General features: G+C 60.9%; 2 protein-coding genes across 5 annotated transcripts; one reads left to right on the forward strand and one right to left on the reverse strand.

Annotated features, from left to right (window-relative positions):
• The first annotated feature begins 3 nt into the window (after window positions 1–3).
• Window positions 4–10,788, forward strand: ZNF142 (zinc finger protein 142). 3 transcript variants are annotated; one of them, XM_075028648.1, is made up of 9 exons: window positions 4–87; window positions 450–777; window positions 1,381–2,019; window positions 2,259–2,522; window positions 3,013–3,825; window positions 4,065–4,242; window positions 4,930–8,164; window positions 9,678–9,783; window positions 10,162–10,788. In XM_075028648.1, the coding sequence occupies exons 2-9, from the start codon at window positions 495–497 to the stop codon at window positions 10,659–10,661; spliced, it is 6,018 nt and encodes a 2,005-aa protein (XP_074884749.1). In that variant the 5' UTR covers window positions 4–87; window positions 450–494; the 3' UTR covers window positions 10,662–10,788. The 3 variants fall into 3 exon arrangements, with proteins under 3 accessions (XP_074884749.1, XP_074884751.1, XP_074884750.1); XM_075028649.1 differs by lacking the exon at window positions 4–87 and adding an exon at window positions 263–345; XM_075028650.1 differs by lacking the exon at window positions 4–87 and having other exon boundaries at window positions 229–777; window positions 2,262–2,522.
• Window positions 10,789–10,906: 118 nt separating this feature from the next.
• PLCD4 (phospholipase C delta 4) lies at window positions 10,907–21,447 on the reverse strand. Of its 2 annotated transcripts, XM_075028651.1 has the most exons (16): window positions 21,240–21,447; window positions 18,456–18,508; window positions 17,942–18,100; window positions 17,229–17,457; window positions 16,859–16,988; window positions 16,022–16,253; window positions 15,414–15,615; window positions 14,936–15,080; window positions 14,306–14,458; window positions 13,799–13,939; window positions 13,304–13,460; window positions 12,694–12,810; window positions 12,225–12,403; window positions 11,924–12,059; window positions 11,681–11,830; window positions 10,907–11,550 (listed from the first exon to the last, which is right to left on the reverse strand). In XM_075028651.1, the coding sequence occupies exons 2-16, from the start codon at window positions 18,478–18,480 to the stop codon at window positions 11,444–11,446; spliced, it is 2,262 nt and encodes a 753-aa protein (XP_074884752.1). In that variant the 5' UTR covers window positions 18,481–18,508; window positions 21,240–21,447; the 3' UTR covers window positions 10,907–11,443. The 2 variants fall into 2 exon arrangements, with proteins under 2 accessions (XP_074884752.1, XP_074884753.1); XM_075028652.1 differs by lacking the exons at window positions 18,456–18,508; window positions 21,240–21,447 and having other exon boundaries at window positions 10,908–11,550; window positions 17,229–17,483; window positions 17,942–18,067.
• Between the last annotated feature and the right edge of the window lie 621 nt (window positions 21,448–22,068).

Here is a 22,068-nt window from a genome sequence, read left to right on the forward strand (position 1 = left end):
CGCACCACCGAGATGTGCCAGGGCTGGAGGCACCGGGGCCCGGATTGAGTCCCCGGCCCGGGGCGACGGGGACAGGCCGGGGCTGCGGTGCGAGGGGGCTGGGACGGCCGCGGCCGTGTGGGGACTCGCGGTGGGCACCTCCTCGCTGGAGGCTGGGCCCAGGTCTGGGGGTTGGGCTCGGGCTGGGGCCCACCTGGGCCCGGGGAGCAAGCCCTGGCTGTTGGGCGCAGGAAGAGGCCCCCGAGTTTGGGGAGGATACAGGGTTCCCTGCACCCCATCTTCCCCGTGGCAGTGGGTTTCACCAGCAGCCCGCTTGGGGCACAGCAGAAGGGAGCCAGCTTTGAGGTACCCCAGTTCATACCCCTGCCTGGGGATTGGCCCCCCAAAATCCAGTAGGACCCCTGGACCTCTGGGTTCTCCCTCATTTAAAGCACTTTCTTCTGTTTCAGTGTAAGAGGCCCTCCTGCCCGGCACCAAGCCAATGCCTGGTGGCAATGAGCGCAGAAGTGGCTGTGTCTGAGGGTCGCAGCAAGGAGATGGAGGCCCTGTGCTCAGAGCTGCTCCTGCCTACACCAGGAGAGTCAGGAGCTGTAGGAAGCCCCGGTGTGGCCAGCACCAGCCTGGCTGGGACGCCCACGCTGACCGCCAGCCAGGACTTGCTGTTGGCAGAGGCGTCGATGCCTGGGGAAGGGGCTCACTCTGAAGGAAGCAACGTGGAAATATTCATCGAGGCAGTGGCTGGCAACGTGACGCTGAGCAACGCAACCAATGCCACAGGTATGGGGTGCAGGGAGGGCAGAATGGGCCCTATGGCGCTCAACAGAGGGAGAGAGGTCTGGCAAGGACCCCTGTCCCCTCCAACTGGCACCCTGGGGACACCGCGGTGCCCTTGTGTCTCTGACTTCATATGCGTCATGAGTCTGGTGTCACCATTTAGTGCAGACCTGGCATGAGCTGGGTGTGTGGATGGGGAGGGGTGGCTGTGGGAGTTGCGTGCCAGGTGAGGGGGTTGCTCCAGGCTGTCAGTAGGGACCAGGTGGAGATCTCCACCCTGGACTGTTGCCTCCAACATGCTTCTCACTCGGGTCCAGTGTGGGCACATCCTGCTAGGAATGGGGCTGAGCCCATCTCCCATCTCTGCATGCCTCAAAGGTGCTAAGGGACAGAACTGGTCGTCGTGGTCACCTGGGTGGTGGTGTTCCCTCTCTTATGGGAGGTGTCCTGGGATAATCCCTGGGTAGGGGGACAGATGCAGTTCTCCGAACTAATTTGTGGCAACAGGGGTTTATCCTCCTTGTCCAGAGCTGGAACTGAACTGCCAGTCCCAAGCTCTGGGCCTGGTGAAAGCCCTTTTTAAAGCTCACCCCTCCCCTTCTGCAGAGGTGCTGGTCAAGGTGGTGGAGCTGTATTTCTGCGAGAGGTGCGGGCAGAGCTTCCCGGAGGCCTCCCTGCTTTCCCAGCACCAGTGCCTGCTGCTGGCCCCCCCGGGGCACCTGGAGCTCCCCGGGACACTGTTGGCTTCTGCCAGTGAGGGCCAGAGTGAACCGAGGGGTTCGGAGCCACCTGGAGTCAGCACACAGGAGGGCTCCATTCCCGAGCACCTGCTGTGCCCTGTCTGTCGAGAGGTGTTCACGCAGCCTGGTGAACTCAAGGAGCACTTCAAGACCCACCGTGCCCCACCAGGAGCTCTGCCTTGCCCTGAGAAGGGCTGCTGCTTTACCACGGAGGACCGCAAGCAACTGCGCGGCCACCTGCGCCGCCTGCACGGGGCCTCCCCTGTGTCCTGCACCTACCGTGCCTGCCCGCTGCTCTTCCCTAGCCGCCTGGCCATGGAGCAGCACCACCGCACTCACTTCCCCTTCCACTGCAGCCACTGCGACTTTGTCACGGCCAACGCCAAGCTCTTCTGGCAGCACAGGAAGGGCCATGCTGCGGAGCCCCCTTCTGAGGCACCTGTGACAGATGGCCACCGTGGCTCAGCCCCCCATGGCCTCGAGCAGCGCTGTGTCCTGCCATCAGGTACAGACAGGGGGGTCCAGGGCCTTTGGGTGCTGCAGAGGCTGTGTCCGTGCATCCCAGTTACAACTGGGAGGAGTGGGGGGTGATGCTGTGCTGCTGGAGGGCCAGGGAGCCCTGCATTCCTTCCTCCTTGCATGGTTTGTGCCCCCCATCTCAGCCAGGAGTTTTTTTGCATGTATGTGGGTGAGGGGGCTCCCTCTTGCCTGGAGCATGATGATCTCTGTCTTTCCCCATTGAAGCAGCAGAAGAAGGGCAGGACAAGGCGGGGAATTGCCACCCTGGCTGGGAAGCCACCACAGCAGAAGCCAGGCCAGCAAAGCACGCAGGCACTGGGAAGGGCTCCTTGGAGGGACAGAAAGCGTCAGCTGGAGAAGAGGACTCGGACAGTGGTGGGGATGAGTCACCAGAGGAGGATGGCGAGAGCCCCTGCGAAGGCGAGGCCAAAGAGGATGGGAAGGCAGCTCCTGAGAAAGCCAGAGTGCCGCGGGCACAGCACTTCAAAGGTAGGATGTGGAGCCCTACCAGGAGCTGCTCAGGCTTTGTATTACGAACAAGCAGCACAGCCTCGAGACTGGCGGGGAAACATGGGCCGGGCTGGTGGGGCCCGGGGGTCCCCTGCCATCCAGCAGCCCCACATCTCCTGCATGTACCAGTGAATTGTTCCCCCAGCCCTCTGCCCAAGCAAATGCATCCCTTCTTTTGCCTGCCCACAACCACTGCCAGGCTCAGGCAAAAGTCTGCCGGGCTTTGGGGATCAGGAACACACGAGCAGGCCTGAATCAGGCTGCGCTTTGCCAGTGTTGAGCTGGAAAGAGCTCATCTGAACCATGCTGGTGGCTTGGGGTGGGGACAGTCCCTCTTAAGTAGATGGCTGCTGTGTGACCACATATGTGTATAAGCCCTCACCCTGGCACAGCTGGATCGGGGAGAGAACATCTTCCTGTGCTCTCCATCTCTTCCCTGCTGATGGCTCCCCATCCTCTGCTTTCACAGGGGATGTCACAGAGGGCTCCGAGTACCTCTACAAAACCCACATGTGCCCCGAATGCAAGCGGTGCTTCAAGAAACGGACACACCTGGTGGAGCATCTCCACCTGCACTTCCCTGACCCCAGCCTGCAGTGCCCCAACTGCCACAAGTACTTCACCAGCAAAAGCAAGCTGAAAATCCACATGATGCGGGAGACAGGTGAGAAGGCCCATCGCTGCCCACTCTGCCACTACAGCTCAGTGGAGAAGAATGCCCTCAACCGTCACATGGCCAGCATGCACGAGGACATCTCCAACTTCTACTCCGATGTTTACTCCTGCCCTGTCTGTGAGGAGAAGTTTCGGCTCAGCCAGGCCCTCAAAGAGCACTTGAAGACTCACAAAGCCGAGCCCAAGAGGCTGAGCTGCTTCCAGGGGGGCTGCAACTACTGCGCGGATGACCGGAAGGAGTTTGTCCGTCACCTCAAGGATGCTCATGGCATCAAGGCGGTGGAGTGCAAGTACCATGCCTGCTCGCTGCTCTTTGGCACAGCCGAGGCCATGGAGGCTCACCGAAAAACCCACTATGCCTTCCACTGCCAGCAGTGCGACTTCATCTGCTCCAACAAGCACGTTTTCCGCAAGCACAAGAAGCAGGGGCATCCAGGCAGTGAGCAGCTCCAGTGCAGTTTCTGCCCCTACGCCACTTTCAACCCCGTGGAGTTTCACGACCACGTGGGCAAGATGCATGCCAATGAGAAGATCCACAAGTGCACTGAGTGCACCTTTGCCACCGCGCACAAGAGGGTCCTCATCCGCCACATGCTGCTGCACACTGGTGGGTGTCTGCTATGGGGGTCCCAAGAGCTGAGCTGGGATGGGAAGGGAGGGCTGGGTCAGGGCTCCTGGATCCCATCACTGACTCCGCCACTCTGGCGTCACTTGGCTGAAGTTGTGGCCTGCCCCCATCCCTCCTGTTACCCCCAGCTCCTGCCAAGCTGGTTTCTCTACAGGGGGAGGCAGACCATGTTACTTTATCCAATTGTCATGCTGAGGGCGTTCCTGTGTTGTGTGTAGGAGAGAAGCCTCACAAGTGTGAGCTCTGCGACTTCACGTGCCGGGATGTGAGCTACCTGTCCAAGCACATGCTGACCCACTCCAACGACAAGAACTTCATGTGCACTGAGTGTGGGTACATCACCAAGTGGAAGCACTACCTGAACGTCCACATGCGCAAGCACACTGGAGATCTCCGGTATGACCCCTGGCTCCACTGGCCTGGCAGCATAAGCGGTGTTCCCCAAATCCTGCTCCAGGGGTTTGCTGCTCCAGACTGCATTGTGTTCCCGACTCTCTCATGCCCGGGGAATGGCTACAGCCTGCTCTGTCTGGCATGTAAGAAATGCAGTCTTTGAGCTTGCAGGTTGTTGCCAGCATGGTGCTGTGGAGGCAAACCTACTTGTGGTGTCTCCATGACACCAAGGTCTATTACCACATCAGTGCAGCTCTGAGCTTGGGTTCACGGGCTCTGCTGATGTTCGTGGGCCAAGGCCAGCTTGGGCATGTACAGGACTGTGCCAAAACATGTTTTTCACCTCTGTGTTATCACCACCTTTGGGTTCAATCTGTGTCCAGGGATGCTGGAGGTGCTGCTGGTGTGTCATGTGTGTGGGGAGGGTGACACGGTCACTGTATGGAATACTCAGGAAATCTATCTCCTGTCCCCAGGCTGGGGGTGTAAAGCACCAGCAGTGCCAAGGGCTGCGGCAGGGAGGAATTGCCTGTGGTAAGAGCTGCCTGGATGGCAAAGGTCAGATCTGGCAAACCAAACAGTACCCCTTCCCCATGTGTCCAGGACAGGGAAGCAGAGCTCAACGTGCCTCACAGGGCTCAGTCTGCCCAGGTTCTTCATGCTGCCTGACCAATTCTGCTTTCCCCACAGGTACCAATGCAACCAGTGCTCATACCGGTGCCACCGCGCTGACCAGCTGAGCAGCCATAAGCTGCGGCACCAGGGCAAAAGTCTGATTTGCGAGGTGTGCGGCTTTGCCTGCAAGCGCAAGTACGAGCTGCAGAAGCACATGCAGGCGAAGCACTCGCAGAACTACCAGGTGCCCATCTTCCAGTGCCAGTACTGCACCTACCAGACCAAGTACAAGCAGGCGCTGCTGAACCATGAGAACTGCAAGCACACCAAGCAGAAGGAGTTTCGCTGCGCCCTCTGTTCCTACTGCACCTTCAGCAACACCAGTCTCTTCTTCCACAAGCGCAAGATTCATGGCTACGTCCCTGGTGACAAGGACTGGCTGGAGAACTATGCCAGCAAGGAGCTGGAGATCAGCTCATCTGAGGTGCTCTTTGGCTATGAGCTTGGCGCAGCCCTGCGTGTGGATGTCAGCTCCCCCCTCGCCAGCAAGGAACAGTGGGCAAAGGCGAAGCCAACCCAGCTGGAGTCCCAGGAAGAAGAGGGCTACCAGCAAACATTTGTGGTACCCCTCCTTGGGCAGGATGCCGCTCCACTGGAGAGCGGCAGCGAGGTGGAGAGGGGTGTGGGTGAGGGGGAGCAGAGCTGTCCCACTGCTGGTGACGCCCTGGGAGATGACTGCGTGCGAGGAGATGCTGCTGAAGGCTCAACTGGGCTTGCTGCTTCTGGGGATGTGGCAGAGAGCTGCACCTTGCACTTGGAGGCACTGAATGTCTCGTCTGACCCCCTCCTGGAGCATTTGACTGGAGAAGCCTGTGCAGCACAGTCAGAGAGCGTAGAAATGTTGACCTGCAAGGAGCCTCCTGCAGCCTATGAGATGCTGGGCTCCCGGGATGACCTTGGCTTGGAGGACAATGACAATACACTCGAAGACATCCCAGACTTTGAGGAAGAGGAGGGAGATGTACAGGAGGATGAGGCAGTGAGGCTGGAGGGCAGTGTAGCGGCAGGAGATGGCCAGGGAAAAGATGGCCTAAGACAGGCCACGGGCCACCTTGAGGGGTCATGCTCGGACCACCAGAAGCTGGTGGCAGACACCGAGATGAGAGAGACCAGCCAAGCCGAGCTGCCGGAGGCCTGGCTCAATGTGCTGAAGACAGCTGAGCAGAGCCACCTGCCTGTCCCAGAGGACGTGGCTACCCCTGGTGACGATGCCAGAGGCAGCTCGGAGTCAGTACTGAAGGCTCTGCGGAAGCAGGACAAGGAGCAGGCAGAGACGCTGGTGCTGGAGGGCAGGGTGCAGATGCTTGTGGTGCAGTCAGAGAGCCAGATCTTTAAGTGCGAGAGGTGCTCGTATATCACGCGGAAGGAGAAGTCCATGTCCTTGCACTCTAAAGCCAGCTGCCAGAACCGCCGGGCCCCGCTCGTGTGCCGTGAGTGCGGCGCCAGCTTTAAGCAGCAAAGGGGGCTCAACACCCACCTTCTCAAGAAGTGCCCAGTCCTCCTGAAGAAGAACAAGATCCTCAAACCAGCTGGTCAGGAGCTACCTGGGTTGTGCCAACCTGCTGACCACCCTGGCGATAAAGGTACAGAAATGGCAGAGAGCAAGAAGAGAGGCTCAGAGGAGTTTGGGCATGCTGAGAGCCCTTGGGAAGCTGAACTATTGCCTGATAAAACGCAAGTAGCAGGCAGTCCTTTGGCTGGGCAACGGTTATCGGGCTGTCCTGCCCCTGAGAAATCCCTGCTGGGTGACAGCACAGAGGTGGCAGAAGAGCCTCCCCAGCAAAGTGATGGGGCTGAGCCAGGTGGAGCCACTTGTCCCCCCCAGCCTGGGAAACCCTCAGAGAAATACCGTCTGGAGGGAGGAAAGCTGCACTGCAACGGCTGCTCCTTCGTGTGCTCCCGTGTCTCCACCATCACCTCCCATGTGGAGGATGGGTGCCGGCGCCTGGAGCAGTTCTGGTGCTCCCTGTGCCCAGAGGCCTTCCGCTCCAGGCGGGCCCTCAAGAGCCACTGTGCCGAGAAGCACATCGTGCATCCCAAGGAGGATGGACCCCAAAGCACCAAGCTCCCTGAGGGGGACCCAGCCAGCATTGAGATGGGCCAGCCCAGTGAGCTTCCGCTGGATGTGGCCCCCCCAAAAGCCACCCTGCCCAAGAGGAGGCGTTTCTCCTGCCCCACCTGCCCCTTCACCTGCCACCAGGAACGGGCCATGAAGACACACAAGAAGAGGGGCTGCGTGGCGCTGGGCGAGTTTCGCTGTGCCTCCTGCCCCTTCACCTCCAAGGCGGCCAAAGCCCTGCGGCTGCACCGCAAGCTGCACCGCAAACACTACAGTAAGCGGCCGCAGCTGCAGTGCCGCCAGTGCGAGTTCACCTGCAAGCAGGCCCGCTGCCTGCGGCAGCACGTCCGCATCAAGCACGAGGGCGTGAAGCCGCACAAGTGCCACTACTGCGAGTTCAGCACCACACGGCGCTACCGCCTGGAGGCCCACCAGTCCCTGCACACTGGTGTGGGGCGCATCGCCTGCGGCATCTGCAGCCAGACCTTTGGCACCAACTCCAAGCTGCGCATCCACCGCCTGCGGGTGCACGAGAAGACGCCCACCCACTTCTGCCCGCTCTGTGACTACAGCAGCTACCTGCAGAATGACATCACCCGCCACGTTAACAGCTGCCACCGTGGCGAGCTCAACTTTGGCTGCTCCCGCTGTGAGGCTCGCTTCAGCTCTGAGACGGCCCTCAAGCAGCACGTCCTGCGTCGGCACGAGGAGAAGGTGTCCTATGGCTGCCCACGATGTGGCTTCGTGTGCCACAGCGAGGCCACGCTCAAGTGCCACGTGCAGAAGCAGCACCCGCACCTGGAGTGCAGCACCTGCAAGGAGACCTTTGCCACCCGGGAGGCTCTGGATGAGCACAAGACGCAGCATTTCAGCCACCGCTGTGAGCTGTGCAGCTTTGCAGCCAAGGAGCGGCAGCAGCTGGTGCGGCATTACGTGGAGAGCCATGAGCCGGCCACCCCCCAGGACAAACCCCTGCGGTGTCCCTTCTGCGACTTTGCCTGCCGCCACCAGCTCGTCTTCGACCAGCACATGAAGGGCCACGGGGGCACCCGTGTGTACAAGTGCTCAGACTGCGAGTACACCACCAAGAACAGGCAGAAGATCACATGGCACATCCGCATCCACACTGGTGAGAAGCCCTACAAGTGCCACCTCTGTAAATACGCCTGCGCTGACCCCTCGCGTCTCAAGGTGAGAGCCCTGCTTGGGGATATATCCTACTGCATCTACATAGGTTGGGGGGGATCCAGACATGGGAATTTGGGGAAGAAGAAACTACCAAGGGGAGGTTTTGTCCTTTGTCCTCTCCTGTGGCTTGTACAGGAATAGGAGGCGAGCAGATAAAAACTCATGTGAGTACAGTGTGTCTCTTCCCTGCTCCCTGCTGTTGCAGATTAAGGGGAAAGGGGATTTGTAGCAAAACAAGAAAGTGGGTATCATGGTTTAACCCCAGACGGCAACTAAGCAAGACCCAGCCGCTCACTCACTCCCCTCCCAGTGGGATGGGGGAGAGAATAGGAAGCGTAAAAGTGAGAAAACTCATGGGTTGAGATAAAGACAGTTTAGTAGGTAAAGCAGAAGCCACGCACGTAAGCAAAGCAAAACAAGGAGTTCATTCACTACTTCCCATTGGCAGGCAGGTGTTCAGCCATCTCCAGGAAATCAGGGCTCCATCACGCGTAACTGTTACTTGGGAAGACAAATGCCGTAACTCCAAACGTCCCTCCCTTTCTTCTTCCCCCAGCTTTATATGCTGAGCATGACATCTTATGATATGGAATATCCCTTTGGTCAGTTGAGGTCAGCTGTCCCAGCTGTGTCCCCTTCCAACTGCTTGTGCGCCCCCAGCCTGCTTTCTGGTGGGGTGGTGTGAGAAGCAGAAAGGGCCTTGACGCTGTGTAGGCACTGCTCAGCAGTAATGAAAACATTTCTGTATTATCAAGGCTGTTTCCAGCACAAATCCAAAATATAGCCCCATACCAGCTACTATGAAGAAAATTAACTCTATCCCAGCCAAAACCAGTACAGTGGGCAGCTGTCTGCATTTGCTCCTCTTCCCGCTGACATCTCTGCCGTCCTCTGGGTGCAGCCTTGCACCATTCAAAGCCAAGTTTTGCTGCCTGCTGGCTTGCAGTGTGCTCTGTGGCACCAGTTAGACACAGTGCAGGGAAAGCTCAGCTTCCCTGCAAGCAGAGCCAGACCCTGCCCTCGTTTCTGTAGGTGATTAGCATCCTCACGCATGGTAAAGGGCCTTTCCTAGAACAGGAGGGCCAGGCGTGGGGTAATGGAGGAGAAAATGGTCTGGTTTGCTAAAAGAAATATTGACTTTTCTAATGGCCAGGCTGAGGTGGAGCCATCTGGGACTGCCTGGGCAAGGCTGTGCGATGTGCTCAGCTCAGGGCTAGCTCTGTTGGGCTTGGTTTTAACCTGGACTTTGCCCTAAATACCAAACTGGGGAGAAAAGCCTGTGCCCCTCCGCAGGCTGGGACAGAGCAAGCTCAGCAGTATGGGGGTCTCATCCTGACCCTGCTGTGGATCCCCCCTGCCCATAGTCTGCTAGGCAAGCAGGCAGCCCTCCTTGCCCCACGCAGTTTGAGATGCCAGAACTGTCCGTGAGCCCCTCGCTGGCATCCCAGAGCCCTGCACATTCCCAGGGCAGGGTACATGGCCTCATCCTGATCCTGCCTTCTTGCCCTGTGCCCAGTACCACATGCGGATCCACAAGGAGGAGCGGAAATACCTCTGCCCCGACTGCGGCTACAAGTGCAAGTGGGTGAATCAGCTCAAGTACCACATGACGAAGCACACGGGTGAGTGCTGCCCACTGGGAACGGGCTGTGGGCTACCAGAGACAGTTGGGGCTGCAAGGACCTCTGCTCCGTGCTGCCTTTGGTACCAGTGGCCCAGCTGGAGGTGGGGGAGGACCCCCAGCTGTTGGGGGGCAGCACGTTCTCATGTGCTGGTGGGTTGGGGACAGTCCCCCAGGGAGGGAGGGAAGGTGGGGTGGTACGGACCCCAGGTGCCATGTGGTGCCTTGGAAATGGGGGGTCTTGGGGTGCCTGCTGACTTGATGGGATGTAGGGGGGGAGTCCCTGGGGACTGCTGCTCTGTTACAGGGATGGCAAGACCTGCGGGATGGCGGGCACTGTTCCCCCATCCTGGTGCCATTCCCTTTCCTGTTGTCACAGGTCTGAAGCCATACCGCTGCGATGAGTGCGAGTACCGCACCAACCGGGCAGATGCCCTGCGGGTGCACAAGGAGACGCGGCACCGAGAGGCCCGCTCCTTCATCTGCGAGCAGTGCGGCAAGGCCTTCAAGACCCGCTTCCTCCTCAAGACCCACCTGAAGAAGCACAGCGAGGAGAAGCCCTATGTCTGCAATGCCTGCGGGCGGGCTTTCCGCTGGGCAGCCGGCCTGCGCCACCATTACCTGACCCACACCAACGAGCACCCCTTCTTCTGCCGCTACTGCCCCTACAAGGCCAAGCAGAAGTTCCAGGTCATCAAACACATCCAGCGGCATCACCCCGAGCGTGGGGCCGGCGACCCCAGCCAAGGGGTGGGCAAGGACCCCAGCACGCCCACCGTCCACCTCCATGCCGTGCAGAGGGAGAGCCGGGCCAAGGGACCCCCCGGGGTGGAGCAGGAAGGAGGGTGCCCTGCAGAGAAGGATGGTGCTTTGCAGTGAGGCCGAATCCCGACTGCTTTAAGGCCTTGGTGGTGCAGGCCTGCTGTGGAGATGTATGTGTGTGTATAGGCATATATGTATATGGGTTGTAAAATATGCGGCTGTATAAAAGGAATCTCTCAAGCTCCTTTTAATACTGTTTCTTGGGGCTGTTTGTAGCCCTGCGTGAGCAGTGGGCCGGGTGCCCACAGAGAAAGAGGGCAAGGACAAGCCCAGCTCCCTGTGTCTCCCCAGCACCACTGCAATCAGACCCAAGCCTGCCTGTCATCGAACAATTTATTAGGTTGCTTACAGAGAAGGGACATGGCGAGGGTTTGTAGGGGCCAGGGGCTGTGATGGGGCTCTATAGGGTCAGGGGGCAGTGAGGACTGACTCCTCGCCCAGCTCTGCCCAGCCCTGGGGTTTGCTCGGCTCCAGCCTTGCTCCCCTGGCCACAGGGGACCAGCCCGTGTGGCAGAGCCAGGGGGCTGCACACCACCTGTCCTCCTCCCCACAGCCAAGCTGTGCCTGTGGGCCAGGGCAGAATGCACATGGGGGGTGCAGGGGGTGCACCAGCACAGACCCCAAGCTCAGGCGTGGGAGGCAGCATCCTGAACCTGAGAAGGGGAGGTCACTGCCTTTTCCCAGCCCTTGGAGGCCACTGCAAAGGGGGGCACAGCAGTGACGATGACACAGGGACGACACAAATGGCTCAACGAGAGGGCAATATGGTTGGCTCCGTGGCCCCAGCCGCTCGAGGCTGGCTCTATGGCTTCCATCCAGGTCCTGCTCACCCCACGAGCTCAGTCCTGCTCAGGGCCAGGCGGCTCGGTGATGCGGATGTGGACAAAGAGAGAAGAGGGTGGGATGCTGGTGCCGTCCTTGGAGAGAAGATGGATGTGGCGGTAGCCTGCAGGGGGGACAGCAAGGCTCTGGCTGACTGCTGCCCACCACCCCGCTCTCTAGCACCCAGCTGAGCCCCAGACACCCTTGCTGGAGCTGCCCCAGGGCCCCACCACCATCAGGCAACAGCCACTCACCGGGTTTGATGTTGGTAAAGGCTAGGGTGAACTGGCCCACGAAGTCATTCCTGGACGTCTTGTCGTAATCCTCCACCACAAAGCGGACGAGGGCCAGCTCGGGCACATGGAGCTGGAACTGGAGTGTCTCGTCCCAGCGGGGGTTAAACCCTGGGAAGGGAGAGTGGGTGCTGGGAGGGTGAGGGAGGGCAGGGATGGGCCACCTGGGCACAGCTGGGTCCCTGGTAGCACCGTGGCACTCACCATTGTTCTCGATGTACTTAGTCTCCTGGCGCGCCTGGTCTGCAGGGACCCCATGGATCTCCACACGCACCAGCGGGTCAATGACGGCTCCGTCCTTAGTGTTGGCCACTTTGGGCAGCTGCTGCCCGCTGATCACCTGCGGGAAGGGGCAGGGACCCCGTGAGCCAGAGAGCAGCTGAACCAATCTGCTGGGAGGCTGCTCAGCTCCAGCACGCTGCCCAACAGTGTCCCCACCCATTTGGGACTGACAGAGCCCCAGGACACTGTCACGGCTCCCCAGGGTCTCTCCTCGGTCCCATACCTGGATCGTCAGGGTGATGGGGCCAGGGCCCTCCCGGCTGCCAGGGTCACTGGGATTGAAGAGAGTCTCCTCGTCCCTCATGAAGGGTGGTTTGAGCACATAGCCGCAGCGGCCGTTCTGGCTGAAGAGCCCATCACACAGGTCCATCTCCATGCCAGCCGTCTGGAAGTTCAGAGCCACTGGGGGAACGTGGCAGGGAAAGGGTTTAGGGCAGCTTGGAGACACCATGCCCTGCTTGGAGCTGAGAACCAGCCTGTCCCCATGGCCAGAGAGATACAGGACGGCACAGGTGGACAAGGCACTAATGCCTGGGTATACCCAGGCTCCCCAGGGCAGAGCAAGAGCCTGCAGCCAGATCTGGCTCCAGCTGGGGTTGTAGCTGGCACCAACACGAGCGTTGATGGTGCCATTTGGCACGGGACCGAGGGCATCTCCCCAGGCCACAGCCCTGACACCCCCCCAGCCATACCGATCTGGCACCCCACGTTCCACATCTCCTGGGGACTGTAGTTGGAGGAGTCAGTCCGCATCCCGCTGGGGTAGATGCGTGTCAGCTGCCAGGCATTGTGGCGAACAAACTCATTCCCTAGGGATGGAGCATGAGGGCCACTCATGGGGTCATTCCCTGGCCTGCACAGCTACCCACAACATGTAGTGCCTCTCCATCCATCCATGCAAACATCCATCCATCCAAACATTCATCCTTTCACCCATCTATCCACCCACCCAGTCACCTACTCATCCATCCACCCATCCATCCAAACATCCCTCCACCCATCCCTCCATCCACCCATCCATCCAAACATCCATCCATCCATCCATCCATCCACCCACCTACCCACCAATTCTCATCCCTCTTCCCTCCCAGGAACCCAGGCATCCTGCCTTGCTTTCTAAACCAATAACCCCGACTCACCCACCAGATCTAAAACCCAGGGTACAGCCCTGCTGGACCCCCCCTTTCCCCTGGACAGGGAGGGAACCCCGGTATCTGGGGGCTTTAGACCTACACCTGAGGAAGCCACCTGCCCCCTCCACCCTGGCCCAGTCCCCTGGTGCCACTGTCCCCTCCGTCTCACCCGCATCCCGGATGAGCTTCCTGGCCTTGGCCTCAGCAAAGGAAGAGATCTCGGAGGGCCGGGAATGGCTGCGGGCCTCCTGGAAGCCCCGGAAGGACACGCTCTTGCAGTAGATGACGCAGTCAGACAATGCCTGCGCCAGGTTCTCCTTGTCCTTCTGCAAGGCAGAGACGTGTTGGGTCCCTCCTGATGGGAGCACTGTCCCCCAGGACACGGGCTGTAGAGTCCAGGGCAGCCAAAAACAGCTGGGGGTGGAAGCACCCCCACCACAGGCAGCCTTCCTGCCAGGAACAGAGCAAGCAGGGGACCCCCAACACGGTGCTACCACAGGGACACTGGGCAAAGAGGGGTCTGGCCTGGCCAGGGGCAGAAAGGGCTGTCCCCCCTGCCTGGTGATGTCTCTGCCTCTCCTCTCGGCACTAGGACGTCACCATGGCCCATAGCTGTGTCTGGGGGCTCAGCACTCCTGGCCGGTCCCCAGCCCAGGCCACCCACCTTCACCCTCCGCCTCTCCTCCTCTGCCTCTGCCCCGTTGTCATCATCGGACACATCAGGCGCCTCATCCCCCGGCCCATCCAGCATGTCCTCCAGCCGCCCGATCTTCTTCCCCTTCAGTAGGATCTTGTGCTTCAGCTCCTGTGGGGTTGGGGATGGAGAGGTAGGCACCTTGGGGTACCCATCTTCTCCATGAGACTTGCTGTTCCCCAGGCCCCGCATTTCTGGGGGCCAGCACCACCAGCTTCCTTCAGCACCCAGGAGGGGACAGGATAGGAAGGCTCTGCTCTGCTGTCCGGCTCTGCAGGGCATGGGGAGACAACCTTGGGGACAGCTTTGGGAGCCCTGTGACCATGAGGAGACAGTATTCCCAGGGTCCCCAAGTACTCCAGCGGAGCAGGATGATGCTGGGACAGGAGTGGCCTTCCCTCTGGACAGCAGAGCCACCTCCTCACCCCACTCCCAGGCAGGACAGCGATGCCCAGCATGGCCGCGCTCTGTCCCTACCTCCGGGGACGGGAGCTGGGTGGGGACGCGCCCATCGGTGGTGGCGGTGAGGAGCTGTTCCCCCAGGATGTCCTTGAGCTGCTGGGCCAGGACCTCCTGTTGCTCTATGCTGCAATGGTTCTCCAGGGACAGGATTACCGGGTAGTCTGAGGTCTGGGGAGCAACGTGCACAGCTGGAGATCAGCCTCGGTGGAGCTGGGGAGCTCTCACAAGGGCTTTGCCCAGGCGTGATCGGTGCCAGGATGGAGCGCCTTGTGTGTCCTCGTATCCCCCTGAGACCTTCATACCCCTCCAATCCCCCAGCATCCCTCATATCCCATCTCATCCCCGCATCCCCCAGGCCTCATCTCACCCCTGTACCGCCAGAAGACCATGTCTGCATGAGCCCCCATCCCCTGAGGTGGCACAGTGCAGGGCTGTGGGTCAGACCCCCCAGCGCTGTCCCCCAGGAAGGGACACAGCCACCTTCCTCGCCCACGGCGGGGTCGGTCCTGCTGCAGCACCAGGTGTGTGAGCCCCAGCATCGCTCCCCCTCCAGACATCCATCACTGCCCCCAGATTGCAGCCACATCCCCCACCACCTGCTGAGGGCCACCCACGACACCCAGCACCCGGGGAAGGGTGCCCTACCTTGAAGGCGTACTTCCCCAGGGTGCTCACCACCTCCCGGAAGGGGATTTTGGAGGTGAAGGTGTGGCCGTGGTACACCATGGGCTCCCCGTTCGGCCCGTCCCAGCAATCCACCTCCAGGCACCGGCAGCCCCGTTTCAGAGCCCTGTAGGTGTGTGGTCACCCCTGGAACCTCACACCCAGCCAGGGCACCAGCCCCTTGCCCTCCCCCCTGGCTGTGGGTGTCACCCCTGCAGGGACCAGGGGACAACTGCCAACGGTGGGGATGCTGCTGCATGCAGGGCAGGAAGAGCTGGGCTCAGCATCCCCAGAGTGGACCCCCTTGCTGAGCGCCACATGGCACAGGCACAGGGGTGCTGGACGAGGAGGGGGCAAAGGAGCTTCTCCTCTTGGTGGGTTTGCCCCATGGAGCTGCCTGGGGCATGGTGCTGGGGCAGGAGGGTGCTGGGGGGCAGCCAGGAGGCAGCAGCCCCTTTACCTGATGTAGCCCTCGATGCTGCTCTGGCCCCGGATCTGGTCCTCTATCAAGTAGGTGTTGTGGGAGGAGGAGATGAAGTAGTGGCAGAGCGGCTGGCTCATGTCCTGCCACAGCGCCCGGTGCCGGGGGTTGAAGATGGAGCCCTCCGGGGAGCAGAGGTACATGAGGAACCCGTCGGCACTCAGTGCGTGGCGAGCCCGGGCTGCAGGCAGAGGGGGAGGCTCAGCAACAGCCAGGGACCCAGAGGGGACAGGATCAGGACAAACGGGGCTGCTGGCAGCTCCTGGCATCCCCAGCCTGGTGGGCACAGCTGCTGCCAGAGGCTGGGGCACAGGGATAGATGCCCTGGGGCAGAAGCCATGGGAAGGTGGGCAGCAGACCCCAAAGCCAGAGCTTGCACCCCATGGCTGGTCAACCTTCTACATCAAAATGGTCCAGGAGTGGACCAAAAAAAAGGGAACTGCACCAGATCACACCATGGTGAACCTTCCCCCTGCGTCCACCTGCAGCAAGATGGGGCTGGGGATGCCCCTGCTGTCGGGTTGTGAGTCTCAGCACCCTCCTTCCCCACCGTGCAGAGCACAGCCGATACCCGGGCTGGCTCTCACCTGTCTCTGATGGTTCGTACTTGTCGATGAGCTCCATGGCCAGCTCCTCTGTGCCCTCGTCCTCCAGCTGCTCTTGCCGCAGGAAATCCACCAGCTCCAGCAGTGTCAGCTTCTTCCCATCCTCGGAGAAGTCCTGGAAGAGGCTCAGCACCTCCTCACGCTGTGTAAGGGTCTTGTAGAAGAGCACAAACTCCTCCCCTTCCAGCGTCCCCGACTCTGACTTGTCGGCAGCCTACAAGGGAGCTCACTCAGCACCTAGCTGGGGCAAAACAGGGTGTCCTGGCCACCCCATGGGGCTGTGGGGGGATTCACCCACCCCCAACAGAGGGCACAGAGACTCCACGCCAGCGGCAGTGGTAGGCATCGATCAATGCGTGAACGGATGGATGGATTGGCAGATGGAGGGCTGGTTGGGTGAACTGATAGATGGATGGGTCCATGGATGGAGAGATGGACAAACAGGTGGAGGGATGGAGGGATGGATGGTTACATGGATGGATGTATGGACAGCTCGCTGGCTGATTGGGTTGATGGATAAATAAACAGATGGCTGGTTAGCTGGGTGGACAGATAAGCAGCTGGATGGACAAATGAAGGGGAGGGAGGAACAGCTAGCTGCCTTGGCTGGTTGGGTTGACAGATAAATGAACAAATGGATGTTTGTCTGAGTAAACAGGTAGTTGGGTGAACAAATAAATGGATGGATGGATGGATGGATGGATGGATGGATGGACAGAAGAAAGTGACCACATTCTTCTGCAGAGAGGTGTTGTGCAGCTTGTTCCAGCCCCTCCAGCCCCTCCCCAGCCCCTCCAGGCCCTCAGGTGCAGTGCCTACCTGGAAGAGCCGCAGGGCATGATCCTCATTCATGTCAATGTTCATCATCTTGAGGAGACGCTGCACCTCCTTGAAGTTCATGCGCCCATCCTTATTCTTGTCGGCTTTCTGGAACCAGTCACAAATCCACGTGCGAGAAACCAGGGCAGATGTTAAGGGAAAGGACCTTGGCTAAGAGAAATGGAGCTGGGGAGCATCAGAGGGCCTCTTTTCCTTTTTCTGTGGGCTCTCCCTGCCCTGGTACAGATGGTGAGACCCAGAAGAGCTAAGCACACTCTGGCGCAAGGCTGAAGATGCAGGTCCTGGGGGATGGCCAGAGACCGGGAAGGACTGAGTGTGCAGGGCAGAGTGGTACCCGCAGGAAGGATATTGGTCTATCTTCTCCCTTTGGTCCATGCTGGTGGCCACTTCAATGAGCTGGCGCAGGCCCTGGACCCAGCACTGCGCCTCCTCTGCCGAGCCGGCAATGAGGTCCAGGTTGCCCCGGCGGCCATAGAAGACAATGGTGAAGCAGCGCTCAGGAGGAAACTCGTCAGCCAGGCTCTGCAGCACCTCCGACTGGTGCCCTTCCCGCACCGTCTCCACATCGCTGATGGAGACTGGGGCAGAGGGAGGGGAGGCCTGTCTGTGGGGGACAAGGACCACAGGGCAGGGGGCACTGCCCACACACAACTGTCCTTCCAGCCATCCCTTCTTCCACTCATCCATCCATTCATTCATCCATCCATCCACTGAGCTACTCATCCATCCATCTACCCACTGAGCTATCCATCCATCCATCCATCGAGCTACTCATCCGTCTGCACCTCTGTTTGTCTGCCTACTCCTCTGCCGGCATGCCAGAGCTTCCACTTGTATCAGCCGCAATTTCTACTCAGCCTTTGTGACCTATGGGTCCTGCTAGGGGCAGGATGCTTCATGGAAAGGTGTGGTTGAGAAGAGCCCAGACATGCACACAGAGTCTCTTGAATGCCCCAGCACCCTTTGCAAGTACAGCTGCAAGAATCTCTATAAATTCACATCCCTGTTCACTCTGAACCCTACCGATGGTCCCATGGCCAACATACAGCAGCCAGTACTCACAAGCAGACTCAGTTTTGCCTGTCCTCTTGGACTGGTACCAGATGGTCATGCAGTCATCCTGCAGCTTGAAGTAACGCTGCTTCTTCCAGCTCTTGGACTTGACTTTGCGCATCAGCGTCCCTTGCTGCATCTGCTCCAGTGTGTCTGTGAGCTGGATGCCTGTGGGCAGTGTGGGCTGCATCACTAAGGGCAGGGGTATCCAGGCACTGTGCCCTGGTACCTTGCTCCCTCTCACTTCTGGGACCCCCCTGTAGTCCTTTGATTTGGGATGGAGGCGGGATGGACACCAAACAGACTCCCTTTGCCACAAGAGGGGCAGAAGGTAATTCCCCATCCACCCTTCCCACCCGCCGTTGGCACTGCCAAGCCCAAATCCCAAAAGCCGTGATGGGCTAGGGATGCTCCAGAGTGTGGCAAGGTGAGCTCAACCCCCAGGCCAGATTTGCCCCGGGGTAAAACTGGATGGCCCAGTGCCGTGCCCTGCCCAGCACCTCCCCTCCGCCTGGGCACTCACGGGCGTTGCACAGCAGCGATGCCATGGCTCTGCCTCCTCCACACTGGCAGCCGCTGGGGAGGGAAGAGAGAGGGTGGCTGGGGGGAGCGGGGCCGGATCCCCCCACTGCACCCGGGTCCCACCTGGTGGGCTCCGGCCGTGCCCACACGTGTGTGAGGTGCGTGTGCCCCTGCCCGTGTGTGAGCGCACCTGTGCCTGTCTCCTGCTGGGTCATTGCTTTCCTTAAGTGTCAGATTCACACCACCATGCTCAAGAAATGTTTATTTGCATTACCCAGAAGCCAGAGCTCAAAAGGTGTTGGAGGAAAACAGAAAAACTTGTGAGCACAGCTGCCCCGCATCCCAGTGGGTACCGGAGCCGTGCTGCTCCCAGGTCACAGCTCCCAGGGAAGAAGTAGCCCCGGGAGCTGGGAAAAACTGCCCTGGGGGTGCCTAAGAACAGCCCCCACCGCGTGGGAAAAGGCCCCCAACCGGCAAATTTGGAAGTAAGGGAGAGGAAAGGCTGCGAGAGCAAGGACAGGGTTGCAGAGCAATGACCCTCAGCTCCCCCACCCCCTTCTCCCCAGGGAACATCAGCACCCCGGGATCGCAACCACACTGGCAGCCAAACAGGGAGCGCGCTGCGACGAGTGGGACTATAAATACAACTGGTCTGACAATAAGGCTTTGATTAGGCTGTTAAGAATTTAATTAGACAAATCGCTGGATGTGCCTGTCACCCGGGTGCTGCAACTGGGCCCTCAGGAGCAGATGCCGCAGCTGGTGAGCTGGGATTTGGGTTCAGGAGGGGACCTGGGGGTCCCTGGGGGCGGAGGGCTCTGTGCCACGGTGCAGGGGTGGCAAGCCGTGCCCCAGGCCCCTGACTCAGCACAGGCACCGGCAGCGCAGGGCTGGGAATAGCCGGTGCCGTCAGTGTGCAGGCAGCTGCCAAGCCCGGCTGCCAGACCCTTGCAGGCTTCGGGACCAGACGGCAGCCGTCCCCTGCTTGTGTGGGGACAGGCAGGTCAGATCCCCAGCAGAGCGCTGGCTGGGGCTGTCGCCCCGCTCCTGGGGGACGTGCCAGGTGTGGGGCTGGCCGTGGCCGTTCAGCTGTCCCCAGGGCAAGTGGGGACTGCCTTTCCACGCTCTCAGGGACCTCTTGTTGCTGGAGTCACGGAACGGCTGGGGTGCCATCCCAGCTGCCTCCCAGCAGTGCTCAGTGCCATGCATTCCCAGCACCAGCCCTTCTTGCAGGGCTCAGACCACAAGGACTCGCTGCAGTGCCTGCACCCTCCGATGTGCCGGGGGGGACGACTGACCCACTGACCCAGGGCTCAGGGCACCCACACCCACAAACGGAGGGTGGTGGCACCACACTCCTCTCGTGCCCTGCAGAGTGGGTGCCCTGATACCCGCTGGCTTGCAGAGCCCCAGGAGTGCCTTGCCCCCTCCCTCAGCATGCTGTCATCCCCCCTGCACCCCATGGCCTGCAGGGAACCAGTGGGGGGACAACCCCGGTCACCCATCAGCCTGGACCCTCCTGCCTCCTGGCAACACCCCGGTACAGCCGCTTTGCAGGGTCACAGCTCCAGGTGCCCACCTGCCCCATGCCCCCTGTGCTGCAGCAGGGAAGGGGATGGAGATGGGGATGTTTTTGGGAAGTCAGCGCGGAGGGAGAGGCACTGAGGCTGGAGAAGCGGAGAGAGATGCTGGCCTGGGACAGGGATGGGCTTGGTGCCACCATTGGGTCTGTCCTCTCTGCGCCCTGCCACGCATGTGTGCAAGGAGGCAGCGTGCAAGGGAGCTGCTTGCAGCCCCCAGGCCCATAACTGCGCTGAGATTTTGGAGCTAAACTGACCTCCCCCAGTGTCAGCCCTTACAGACTCCCAGCATGGCCCAAGCATGCCCCAGCCGTGGAGCTGTGCCCTCCCTGCACATGCAGCAAATAAGAGATGATCCCTTCCAGTGCAAGGAGGATCCTGTGAGTGTGGACACAAGGACACATCTGTTCAGCTCTCCCTGGCGCACGAGTGATGCCTCGAGCCCAGCGCAGCCTGGCTTCACACAGCCCCCTTCACCCCCATCTGAGTTACATTGTAGAGGGGAGCAGGACAGGAGCCAGGGGCTGGAGAAACCCAACCCTAGGGTTTCCTGCAGGGCAGCTGCCTCCTGCCAGGGACAGCCCGAGCTCCTTCCAGCACACCCTGAGCCACCATAGCCTCTCTCCTGGAGCTGACAGTCCCCAAACGGAGCTGGAGGGCCAGCGGGTGTGAGCGCTCCCCAACCGCTCCAGTGCAGAGTCCTTGGGCAGAATTAAATGCCACCATGGGGGTTCCTGTGCCAGAGCAGGGAGGGATGCCCCCCTCCTCCCTGGGCACCCCTTGCTTTCTTGCACCCCAGTGTGCACACAGCCTGCCCGTGTCCCGGGGCTCTGCTCAGCCCCACTGCCCCACACAGCCTTCCCACCCACCCCAGGACACGCTGCAGCCCCCAGAGATGGAGCCTGACCCACGCAGGGGGACCAGCCGGCAGCTGACGGGGTCAGAGGGGCTCGGGGCGGGGGCGGGGGGGGCGGACAACGGGCTCCGGCGTGGAGCAGCACAACCCGGGAGTGCGGAGCTGGGGGAACAAGTGACACCTTAAAGCAGAGGAAAGAAAACCGCCGGCACCTCTCCCCCCACCCCACCCCACGCCACGCGTGCAGCCGCTTCTGGGGCAGCGCTGCCCGACCCCGGGGGTCCCAACCCGCCCCGCCGCCCCTCTCCCGCCGCTTCCCGCGGGGAGGAGCCGGCGCCCAGCCCTGTACCCGCTCGCCGGTGCCGTGCCGTGCCCTGCCGTGCCGTGCCGTTCCGCTCCGCCGGTGCTCCACCGCCTGCGGCCGCACGGGGCCGGGGCTGCCCCGGCTGCCCGCCCCTCGGCAGCGGCGGGGCGGGGAGGGGAGCCCGCCCCCGGCCCCCCGCGGGACGCCCCCGGCCCCCGCACGTCCCACAGCCGCCGCCTCTCAAGGTCGCCTCGGATTAAGGTCACGCCGCTCCCGCTGGGGGAGGGCGGGGAAGGCGGGGGGAAGGCAGTGACGGGACCGGCAGGGCTGGGAGCACCCTACAGTACCCCCCGCTTGGGGCCGAGCCCCCCATTCCCACCCTCCGGCACAGCCTGTCCTTCCTCAGAGCCGTTTGCACCCAGCACGACCCGACCTCCCCAACCACAGAGCACAGAGGGGTCCCCGCTGTGTCCCTGTTCCCTTCCCAGGGCACGGTGGTCCCCAGGGCCAGGACGCTCCGGTTGGGAGAGACACAGGACCCAAAGAGCAGGGCACAGTTTGAGCATCCCGGGGCAAAACCTCCATGGGGACCCAAGCTGGGGCAACGCTGAGGGCAGGGACCAAAGTTCAGGTGGCTGATGCTCTAATAGACCTGGACCCTGGGCAAGCACAAGAGCACTTCCAAACATCTTGCAGGAAGGCAGCGAGCGATCTCCCCGGTGGGCTCCATCCGGAGCCCACTGAAGAGAGCACTCGCTGCCTTCCTGCAAAGCAAGATAGAGCAGCACCTCCTCCCCCAAACCCCCCCCCATTACCTGCTCCAGGAGAGATGGGGTGCCAAAGGGACACGGCCAGCTCCCACCAAGAAAAGCCA

The sequence above is a fragment of the Buteo buteo genome, chromosome 5, assembly GCF_964188355.1.
Source record: "Buteo buteo chromosome 5, bButBut1.hap1.1, whole genome shotgun sequence".
In the NCBI taxonomy this organism is placed as follows: domain Eukaryota; kingdom Metazoa; phylum Chordata; class Aves; order Accipitriformes; family Accipitridae; genus Buteo; species Buteo buteo.

Coding starts and splice junctions, on each gene's coding strand:
- ZNF142 (XM_075028648.1), top strand. CDS start 495: ATGAGCGCAGAAGTGGCTGTGTCTGAGGGTCGCAGCAAGGAGATGGAG. Junction 2,523..3,012: donor GCGGGCACAGCACTTCAAAG/GTAGGATGTGGA, acceptor CTGCTTTCACAG/GGGATGTCACAGAGGGCTCC. Junction 8,165..9,677: donor CTGACCCCTCGCGTCTCAAG/GTGAGAGCCCTG, acceptor CCCTGTGCCCAG/TACCACATGCGGATCCACAA.
- PLCD4 (XM_075028651.1), bottom strand. CDS start 18,480: ATGGCATCGCTGCTGTGCAACGCCC. Junction 13,461..13,798: donor AGGAGAGGCGGAGGGTGAAG/GTGGGTGGCCTG, acceptor TCTGCCTTGCAG/AAGGACAAGGAGAACCTGGC. Junction 11,831..11,923: donor TAAGTACATCGAGAACAATG/GTGAGTGCCACG, acceptor CTCCCTTCCCAG/GGTTTAACCCCCGCTGGGAC.